Source organism: Carcharodon carcharias, chromosome 38 (genome assembly GCF_017639515.1).
Source record: "Carcharodon carcharias isolate sCarCar2 chromosome 38, sCarCar2.pri, whole genome shotgun sequence".
Classification (NCBI taxonomy): Eukaryota; Metazoa; Chordata; class Chondrichthyes; order Lamniformes; family Lamnidae; genus Carcharodon; species Carcharodon carcharias.
The window spans coordinates 968946-980557 of record NC_054504.1 but is presented as its reverse complement, the minus strand read 5'-3'; the positions used below and the strand labels follow the sequence as shown (position 1 = coordinate 980557).

Sequence of the window (11612 nt, the reverse complement as noted above, 5' to 3'; positions counted from 1 at the left end):
CCCCCCAGCGGCTTTTCCGAAGTCATTGGTTATAATTTTCTTTATTTTAGAAGGTGGGGGGGGGGGAGGTGGGAGCACTCCCAGAAGCCATCGCGCGTTGGGCCAAACTCCGCCCCAACGGTAAACGATTGGAGTCGAGTCCTTTTTCAATTTTATTTTACAGCCCTTGCCACCCGCCACGTGCTTTCAAAGCCCGGCTTCTTACAAGCTCGGGGCGCCGTAATTATTTTTTAATTTAAAAAAAAGAGGGCGGGTGCAAGGTCAAGGGTCACGACGATACCCAGAGGGCGGGGCGGGCTCTTGCGGAACCGCGCAGGCGCATCCAAGATGGCGGCGCCCATGGTAACTGTTGTAGGTTTCCACTGGCTCAATGGCCCAAGTTAACCTATTGTTATAATCATGTTCTCAGAGTGAAAAAGAGTTCAAATATCTTTAATGTGATAATACTCCAATGTCTTTATGATGTTATCATGTTAAGATAATGTTGAACTGTTCCTAATGTTAACATTTCCAATAAATGTTACGAAATTCCAATGTTTTAATAATATTACAATTTTTAAATAATATTACAGTTCTAGTATAATGTTACCATTATTATGCATCATATTAATATAGCATTTTAATGTTAAATTAATCAAATGTTTAATATTGTGATGTTAAATTGTAATATTAAAGTAACTAATACTAAAACATTCAAATGTTTAATATTGTAATATTAAAGTAACTCTAATGCTATTACATTATTCAAATGTTTAATATTGTGATATTAAATTGTAATAAGATAACTCTAATACTAAAACGTTATTCAAATGTTTAATATTGTGATGTTAAATTGTAATATTAAAGTAACTCTAATACTAAAACATTATTCAACTGTTTAATATTGTAATATTAAATTGTAATAAGATAACTCTAATACTAAAACGTTATTCAAATGTTTAATATTGTGATGGTAAATTGTAATATTAAAGTAACTCTAATGCTATAACATTATTCAAATGTTTAATATTGTAATAAAGTAACTTGAATACTAAAACATTATTCAAATGTTTAATATTGTATTAATATTGTAATAAAGTAAATTAATACTAAAACATTATTCAAATTTTTAATATTGTAATATTAAAGTAACTAATACTAAAACATTCAAATGTTTAATATTGTGATGTTAAATTGTAATATTAAAGTGACTAATACTAAAACATTATTCAAATGCTTAATATTGTGATGTTAGATTGTAACATTAAAGTAACTCTAATATTAAAACGTTATTCAGATGTTTAATATTGTGATGTTAAATTGTAATATTAAAGTAACTAATACTAAAACATTATTCAAATGTTTAATATTGTGATATTAAGTTGTAGTATTAAAGTAACTCTAATACTATAACATTATTCAAATATTTAATATTGTGATATTAAATTGTAATATTAAAGTAACTCATACTATAACATTATTCAAATGTTTAATATTGTGATATTAAATCGTAATATTAAAGTAATTCTAATATTAAAACATTATTCAGATGTTTAATATTGTAATATTAAAGTAACTTGAATACTAAAACATTATTCAAATGTTTAATATTGTAATAAAGTAACTTGAGTACTAATACATTATTCAAATGTTTAATATTGTAATAAAGTAACTCTAATACTAAAACATTATTCAAATGTTTAATATTGTGATATTAAATTGTAATATTAAAGTAACTCGAATACTAAAACATTATTCAAATGTTTAATATTGTAATGTATTCAAATAATGTAATGTTAAAACATATTATGTCAGTATCTTTACAATAATATTAATTTAGCATTAATGTTAAATTAGTCAAATATTTTAATAATACAATATTCTAATATTCTAAGATTAGAATATTAACATTGAAATATTATATCATAAAATATTTTGTTAAAATGTTTTTAGTGGATAATCTAATGTTTTAATAAGAATAACACATTTTAACATTAATAAAACATATTAATATTAGAACACTGTGACATAAGGAGGCTACAATGTGATGTAGATAGGTTAAGGGAGATTTTGCTTAAGTTATACAGGGCATTGGTGAGACCACATCTGGAGCTCTGTGTTCAGTATTGGTCTCCTTATTTAAGAAAGGATGTAAATGTATTGGAAGCAGTTCAGGAAAGGTTTACCAGACTAATACCAGGATTGGTCGGGTTGTCTTATGAGGAAAGGTTGGACAGGTTAGGCTTGTATCCGCTGGAGTTTAGCAGAGTAAGAGGCGACTTGATTGAAACCTTTAAGATCCTGAGGGGTCTGGACAGGGTGGATGTGAAGAGGATGTTTCCTCTTGTGGGAGAATCTAGAACTAGGGGTCACTTTAAAAATAAGAGGTCGCCCATTTAAAACTGAGATGAGGCGAAATTTTTTCCCTGAGGGTCACAAGTCTTTGGAACTCTCTTCCTCAAAAGGTGGTGGAAGCAGAGCCTTTGAATATTTATAAGGCAGAGGTGATAGATTCCAGATTAGCAAGGAGGTGAAAGGTTATTGGGGGGAGGCAGGAATGTGGGGCTGAGGTTACAATCCGATCAGCCATGATCTTATTGAATGGCGGAGCAGACTCGAGGGGCTGAGTGACCTACTCCTCCGTATTCATATAATCGTATGTCACATTATTAAAATGTGCGAATATTACAACTTGAAACATATTTTGATAATGTTAAAATATTTTAAGATTAAAATATACTGTTTCAACAACTACATTATAATGTAATGATTACAAATTCATATTAATATTAGAACTTTCATTAAAACAATGAAATATAACATTAAAAATATTGTAATCATTACATTATAATATAACAATAATATATAATATACTACATTATTATAATGTAATGATAATATAATCTACATTATATAATGTAATGATTACAAAATCATATTAATATTAGAACTTTCATTAAAACAATGAAATATAACATTAAAAACATTGTAATACTTACATTATAATATAACAATAATATAATATAATATAATATACTACATTATTATAATGTAATGATAATATAATCTACATTATATAATGTAATGATTACAAAATCATAATATTGGAACTTTCATTAAAACAATGAAATATAACATTAAAAATATTGTAATAATTACATTATAATATGATATAATGTAGAATATTATGTTATCGTTACATTATAATGTATGTTATATTATTATCGTAACATTATAATAATGTAGTATAATATATTATATTATCATTACATTATAATGTAGTATAATATATTATATCATTACATTATAATAATGTAGTATGTTATATTGTATTATCATTACATTATAATGTAGAATAATATATATTGTTATATTATAATGTAAGTATTACAATATTTTTAATGAGTGTTCTAATACTAATATGATTTTGCAATCATTACATTATAATATAACGATAATATAATACTATATATTATAATATTTTTAATGTTATAGTATTTCATTGTTTTAATGAAAGTTCTAATATTAATATGATTTTGTAATCATTACATTATAATATAATGTAGTATATTAAATTATCGTTACATTATAATGTAGTATATTATATTATAATGTAATGATTACAAAATCATATTAAAATTAGAACTTTCATTAAAACAATGAAATATAACATTAAAAAATTAATAATTACATTATAATTATTAATTTTTTAATGTTATATTTCATTGTTTTAATGAAAGTTCTAATTTTAATATGATTTTACATTATAATTATTAATTTTTTAATGTTATATTTCATTGTTTTAATGAAAGTTCTAATTTTAATATGATTTTGTAATCATTACATGATAATATAATATACTACATTATAATGTAACGATAATTTAATATACTACGTTATATTATAATGTAATGATTACAAAATCATATTAATATTAGAACTTTCATTAAAACAATGAAATATAACATTAAAAATATTGTAATCATTACATTATAATATAACAATAATATATAATATAGTTGTTGAAACAGTATATTTTAATCTTAAAAATACTTTAACATTATCAAAATATGTTTCATGTTATATTCCCATATTTTAATAATGTGATGTACGTTTATATGAATATTAATTAATATTATTTTAATATCTGAACATTATAACAGGGCATTAGAAATGAATGTTAGAAATGGTGGAACATTCTTACATTATTTCAACATATTTTCTTTGGAGAAATATTCCTCACATTAACCAGATCACCACAGCTCGCTGGGTCCAAGTAAAATGTTCCCCCATCTGGCTGTCTCCCCCAATCGCCTTCAATCCCTGTCCCTCTGGTTTCCCCACCCTCCTGCCACCAGGAACAGATTCCCCTCACTGACTCGATCCCGACCCCCCCTTCCCGATTGGGAACGCCCTCGATTCAATCTCCCCCTTAACCTTCCCCGATCTAAGGAAAACCATCCCAGCTCCCTCGATCTCTCCACATGAACTGTAGTCCCCTCATCCCTGGAACCATTCAGTGACGTGAAATGCCCATTACTGCCCCCCCCCCCCACCCCACCACGGTCCTCAGATGTTCAGAGGTGCAAGTGTAATTTAGTCTTTCACAATTTGTGGGTGTCGCTGGCCGGGCCCAGCATTTGTTGCCCGTCCCTAAATGCCCCTTGAGAAGGTGGTGGGTGAGGCGCCTTTTTGAGCCGCTGCAGTCCCCGTGTGGTGTAGGTACACCCACGGCGCTGTTAGGGAGGGAGTTCCAGGATTTTGACCCGTGTGGTGTAGGTGCACCCACGGCGCTGTTAGAGAGGGAGTTCCAGGATTTTGACCCGTGTGGTGTAGGTACACCCACGGTGCTGTTAGGGAGGGAGTTCCAGGATTTTGTCCCGTGTGGTGTAGGTGCACCCATGGCGCTGTTAGGGAGGGAGTTCCAGGATTTTGACCCGTGTGGTGTAGGTACACCCACGGCGCTGTTAGGGAGGGAGTTCCAGGATTTTGTACCATGTGGTGTAGGTACACCCACGGCGCTGTTAGGGAGGGAGTTCCAGGATTTTGACCCGTGTGGTGTAGGTACACCCACGGCGCTGTTAGTGAGGGAGTTCCAGGATTTTGTCCCGTGTGGTGTAGGTACACCCACGGCGCTGTTAGGGAGGGAGTTCCAGGATTTTGTCCCCGTGTGGTGTAGGTACACCCACGGCGCTGTTAGGGAGGGAGTTCCAGGATTTTGTCCCCGTGTGGTGTAGGTACACCCACGGCGCTGTTAGGGAGGGAGTTCCAGGATTTTGTCCCGTGTGGTGTAGGTACACCCACGGCGCTGTTAGTGAGGGAGTTCCAGGATTTTGTCCCGTGTGGTGTAGGTACAACCACGACGCTGTTAGTGAGGGAGTTCCAGGACTTGACCCCAGCGACAGTGAAGGAACGGCCGATATATTTCCAAGTCAGGATGGTGAGGGGCTCGGAGGGGAACTTCCAGGTGGTGGTGTTCCCCATGTGTCTGCTGCCCTCATCCTTCTAGACAGTAGAGGTCAAGGGTTTGGGCAGCGCTGTCGAAGGAGCCTTGGCAAGTTGCTGCAGTGCATCTTGTAGATGGTACACACGCTGCTGCTACTGTGCGTCGGTGGTGGAGGGAGTGAATGTTTGTGGATTGGGTGCCGATCGAGCGGGGTGCTGCTTTGTCCTGGACGGTGTCGAGCTTCTTGAGTGTTGTGGGAGCCGCACTCATCCAGGCAAGTGGGGAGTGTCCCATCACACTCCTGACTGGTGCCTTGTAGATGGTGGACAGGCTTTGGGGGGGTCAGGAGGTGAGTTACTCTTCGCAGGATTCCCAGCTTCTGACCTGCTCTTGTAGCCACAGTATTTATATGGCTGGTCCCAGTTCAGTTTCTGGTCAATGGTCACCCCCAGGATGTTGATAGTGGGGGATTCAGTGATGATGATGCCATTGAATGTCAAGTGCTCGATTGAACCAGGGTGTTGTTTGTGGTGGCTTCCCACAGGCGGACATACAGCGGAGACTGGAGCTACTCCACATGACCGTCTTCAGCCAGAGCTTCTCTCCCTGCGGCAAGTATCTAGCAGCTGGGAACAACTACGGGGAGATCGGCATCTTCAGGTATGGGGCCCCGCCCCCTCCACTGCCCTCTACCCTCTGAAACCTGACCTGGCCTCCCTGCCCCACCCAGGCCTGCACCCTAACAGGGATAACACCCCCACCCCTGACGTTCTCAACCCTCCTATCACGGCCGACACGCTCTCACACTCTCTCTCTCTCTCTCTCTCTCTCTCTCTCTCTCTCGCATCTCCAGTCTGGCAGCTGCACTCAGTATAGAAGCAACCGAAGAGAGTCAAAGGCCCATTTTCACCTTCCAAGGTAAGTCCGAACTGTCCCTGTCCTGGGAGTGTTTGATGGGGACAGTGTAGAGGGAGCTTTACTCTGTATCTAACCCCGTGCTGTACCTGTCCTGGGAGTGTTTGATGGGGACAGTGTAGAGGGAGATTTACTCTGTATCTAACCCCGTGCTGTACCTGTCCTGGGAGTGTTTGATGGGGACAGTGTAGAGGGAGATTTACTCTGTATCTAACCCCGTGCTGTACCTGTCCTGGGAGTGTTTGATGGGGACGGTGTAGAGGTAGCTTTACTCTGTATCTAACCCCGTGCTGTTCCTGTCCTGGGAGTATTTGATGGGGACGGTGTAGAGGGAGCTTTACTCTGTATCTAACCCTGTGCTGTACCTGTCCTGGGAGTGTTTGATGGGGACAGTGTAGAGGGAGATTTACTCTGTATCTAACCCCGTGCTGTACCTGTCCTGGGAGTGTTTGATGGGGACAGTGTAGAGGGAGATTTACTCTGTATCTAACCCCGTGCTGTACCTGTCCTGGGAGTGTTTGATGGGGACGGTGTAGAGGGAGATTTACTCTGTATCTAACCCCGTGCTGTACCTGTCCTGGGAGTGTTTGATGGGGACAGTGTAGAGGGAGATTTACTCTGTATCTAACCCTGTGCTGTACCTGTCCTGGGAGTGTTTGATGGGGACGGTGTAGAGGGAGCTTTACTCTGTATCTAACCCCTTGCTGTACCTGTCCTGGGAGTGTTTGATGGGGACAGTGTAGAGGGAGATTTACTCTGTATCTAACCCCGTGCTGTACCTGTCCTGGGAGTGTTTGATGGGGACAGTGTAGAGGGAGCTTTACTCTGTATCTAACCCCGTGCTGTACCTGTCCTGGGAGTGTTTGATGGGGACGGTGTAGAGGGAGCTTTACTCTGTATCTAACCCCGTGCTGTACCTGTCCTGGGAGTGTTTGATGGGGACGGTGTAGAGGGAGATTTACTCTGTATCTAACCCCGTGCTGTACCTGTCCTGGGAGTGTTTGATGGGGACGGTGTAGAGGGAGATTTACTCTGTATCTAACCCCGTGCTGTACCTGTCCTGGGAGTGTTTGATGGGGACAGTGTAGAGGGAGATTTACTCTGTATCTAACCCCGTGCTGTACCTGTCCTGGGAGTGTTTGATGGGGACAGTGTAGAGGGAGCTTTACTCTGTATCTATCCCCGTGCTGTACCTGTCCTGGGAGTGTTTGATGGGGACGGTGTAGAGGGAGATTTACTCTGTATTTAACCCCGTGCTGTACCTGTTCTGGGAGTGTTTGATGGGGGCGGTGTAGAGGGAGATTTACTCTGTATCTAACCCCGTGCTGTACCTGTCCTGGGAGTGTTTGATGGGGACGGAGTAGAGGGAGATTTACTCTGTATTTAACCCCGTGCTGTACCTGTCCTGGGAGTGTTTGATGGGGACAGTGTAGAGGGAGATTTACTCTGTATCTAACCCCGTGCTGTACCTGTCCTGGGAGTGTTTGATGGGGACGGTGTAGAGGGAGATTTACTCTGTATCTAACCCCGTGCTGTACCTGTCCTGGGAGTGTTTGATGGGGACGGTGTAGAGTGAGATTTACTCTGTATCTAACCCCGTGCTGTGATTTACAGCTCATGAGGGTCCTGTCTACAGTTTGGTTTCCACCAACCGGCAGCTGATAAGTTCTGGAACTGGAGACATCAAGGCTTGGAACTGGAATGACCTCATTAAGAAGGTAACTCGCAGTCACTTGGGCACTAATGGTGCCAGAAGGTTGTTGGTTCGAGCCCCATAATTCAGATGATGGTCCACGGTCCCAGGGGGGGAAAGGACAGTGTATCTAACGCACTGTGACACCCGGTCCCAGGGGGGGAAAGGACAGTGTATCTAACACACTGTGACACCCGGTCCCAGGGGGGGAAAGGACAGTGTATCTAACGCACTGTGACACCCGGTCCCAGAGGGGGAAAGGACAGTGTATCTAACGCACTGTGACACCCAGTCCCAGAGGGGGAAAGGACAGTGTATCTAACGCACTGTGACACCCGGTCCCAGAGTGGGAAAGGACAGTGTATCTTACGCACTGTGACACCCGGTCTCAGAGGGGGAAAGGACAGTGTATCTAACGCACTGTGATTATGTTCTTTAATGTTTATTTTTCAGGGTTGTAAAGAGGTTTGGATCCGTCGACCAGCATTTGGGTAACTCAATGCTTTAATATATTTCTTCCCGTTCACTCCCACTGTACACAATCCCAATGGACCCAAACCCCTTCCCGTTCACTCCCACTGTACACAATCCCAATGGACCCAGACCCCTTCCCGTTCACTCCCACTGTACACAATCCCAATGGACCCAAACCCCTTCCCGTTCACTCCCACTGTACACAATCCCAATGGACCCAAACCCCTTCCCGTTCACTCCCACTGTACCCAATCCCAATGGACCCAAACCCCTTCCCGTTCACTCCCACTGTACACAATCCCAATGGACCCGAACTCCTTCCCGTTCACTCCAACAGTGCACAATCCCAATCCCAAACCCCTTCCCATTCACTCCCACTGTATACAATCCCAATGGATCCAAACCCCTTCCCGTTCACTCCCACTGTACACAATCCCAATGGACCCAAACCCCTTCCCGTTCACTCCCACTGTACACAATCCCAATGGACCCAAACCCCTTCCCGTTCACTCCCACTGTACACAATCCCAATGGACCCAAACCCGTTCTTGTTCACTCCCACCGTACGCAATCCCAATCCCAAACCCCTTCCCGTTCACTCCCACTGTACACAATCCCAATGGACCCAAACCCCTTCCCGTTCACTCCCACTGTACACAATCCCAATGGACCCAAACCCGTTCTCGTTCACTCCCACCGTACGCAATCCCAATCCCAAACCCCTTCCCGTTCACTCCCACTGTACACAATCCCAGTGGACCCAAACCCCTTCCCATTCACTCCCACTGTACACAATCCCAATGGACCCAAACCCCTTCCCGTTCACTCCCACTGTACACAATCCCAATCCCAAACCCCTTCCCGTTCACTCCCACTGTACACAATCCCAATGGACCCAAACCCCTTCCCGTTCACTCCCACCGTACACAATCCCAATGGCCCCAAACCCCTTCCCGTTCACTCCCACTGTACACAATCCCAATGGACCCAAACCCCTTCCCGTTCACTCCCACCGTACACAATCCCAATCCCAAAGCCCTTCCCGTTCACTCCCACCGTACACAATCCCAATGGACCCAAACCCCTTCCCGTTCACTCCCACTGTACACAATCCCAATGGACCCAAACCCCTTCCCGTTCACTCCCACCGTACACAATCCCAATGGACCCAAACCCCTTCCCGTTCACTCTCACTGTACACAATCCCAACGGAGCCAAACCCCTTCCCGTTCACTCCCACCGTACACAATCCCAATGGACCCAAACCCCTTCCCGTTCACTCCCGCCGTACACAATCCCAACGGACCCAAACCCCTTCCCGTTCACTCCCACCGTACACAATCCCAATGGACCCAAACCCCTTCCCGTTCACTCCCGCCGTACACAATCCCAACGGACCCAAACCCCTTCCCGTTCACTCCCACCGTACACAATCCCAATGGACCCAAACCCCTTCCCGTTCACTCCCACCGTACCCAATCCCAATGGACCCAAACCCCTTCCCGTTCACTCCCACCGTACACAATCCCAATGGACCCAAACCCCTTCCCGGTCACTCCCACTGTACACAATCCCAATGGACCCAAACCCGTTCCTGTTCACTCCCACTGTACACAATCCCAATGGACCCAAACCCCTTCCCGTTCACTCCCACCGTACACAATCCCAATGGACCCAAACCCCTTCCCGTTCACTCCCACCGTACACAATCCCAATGGACCCAAACCCCTTCCCGTTCACTCCCACCGTACACAATCCCAATGGACACAAACCCCTTCCCGTTCACTCCCACCGTACACAATCCCAATGGACCCAAACCCCTTCCCGTTCACTCCCACCGTACACAATCCCAATGGACCCAAACCCCTTCCCGTTCACTCCCACCGTACACAATCCCAATGGACCCAAACCCCTTCCCGTTCACTCCCACTGTACACAATCCCAACGGACCCAAACCCCTTCCCGTTCACTCCCACCGTACACAATCCCAATGGACCCAAACCCCTTCCCGTTCACTGCCACCGTACACAATCCCAACGGACCCAAACCCCTTCCCGTTGCGCCAACCCTCGTCCACCCGTCACGCTCGTGCAACCCATGTCACGTCGCCGGGCAGGGAAACGCTGCTGCCCATCGGTGCACAGCAGGATCCCACAGTGCCCCTGCTGACACTGACCCCCCCCCCTCCCCCGCTGCCCATACGCATTCCGACGGCGCTGGTCGGCGCTTCCGCCGGTGCCTGGATGACCACGCCACGTGCGACTGGGACAAATGGCAGTGACAGGAGGAGGCCATTCAGCCCTTCGCCTCCTGCAGCCCTGTTGACGCTATTCACGGCCTTCGGACCCCGGACCCCGGAACCCCGATCGGCCCAAGAAAGGCTTCACTTGGGTTTATTATCAAGCCTTTTCACCGTGTTGAGGAAATATTTTTTGACATTGCCCCCCCCCCCCCCTACCCCAGCTGAAGGCCCTGGCTCAACTTCTAACCTCCTGCCCCCACCAGCCCAACCAAACTCGAATTCGGTCCTCTCTACGGGCCAAACCCAAGCCTTGGACCATCTTCAACCCCCTCTACCAGATCACCCCTTCGTCGTCTTGAACTGGAGAGGGTGCTCCAGCCCAGGCTGTGCTGACTGCCTTCAGAATTTAACCCTTTCAGGCCCCCCACTCGAGAGCTTGTTAACATAAAATGTACCAGGCAGCAGACCACAACCCCCCCCCACCACCCCCCCGCCTCCTCTGGACAGAAGTTGGCAGTGCTCCTTTCGACAGTACTCAAGCTTGGCTCTCTCTCTCTCTGAGCTGGGAGTGTGTACTCGAGCTTGGCTCTCTCTCTCTGTCTCTCTCTCTGTCTCTCTCTCTGTCTCTCTCTCTGTCTCTCTCTCTGTCTCTATCTCTGTCTCTATCTCTGTCTCTATCTCTGTCTCTGAGCTGGAAGTGTGTACTCGAGCTTGGCTCTCTCTCTCTCTCTCTCTCTCTCTCTCTCTCTGTCTCTGAGCTGGAAGTGTGTACTCGAGCTTGGCTCTCTCTCTCTCTCTCTCTCTCTCTCTCTCTGTCTCTGAGCTGGAAGTGTGTACTCGAGCTTGGCTCTCTCTCTCTCTCT

At 43.7% G+C, this 11612-nt stretch overlaps 1 protein-coding gene across 2 annotated transcripts in view; it reads left to right on the top strand.

The window, feature by feature from the left end:
* Positions 1-221: 221 nt before the first annotated feature.
* thoc6 (THO complex 6) overlaps positions 222-11612 on the top strand; it is a 40271-nt gene continuing 28880 nt past the window's right edge. The window contains exons 1-5 of one of the 2 annotated variants that reach the window (XM_041180027.1): positions 222-342; positions 5970-6085; positions 6279-6343; positions 7955-8058; positions 8487-8524. In XM_041180027.1, the coding sequence (XP_041035961.1) occupies positions 328-342; positions 5970-6085; positions 6279-6343; positions 7955-8058; positions 8487-8524 (338 nt within the window). In that variant the 5' untranslated portion in view covers positions 222-327. Of the gene's footprint in view, positions 352-5969; positions 6086-6278; positions 6344-7954; positions 8059-8486; positions 8525-11612 lie in introns of both variants that reach the window. The other variant, XM_041180026.1, reaches the window with a different exon arrangement.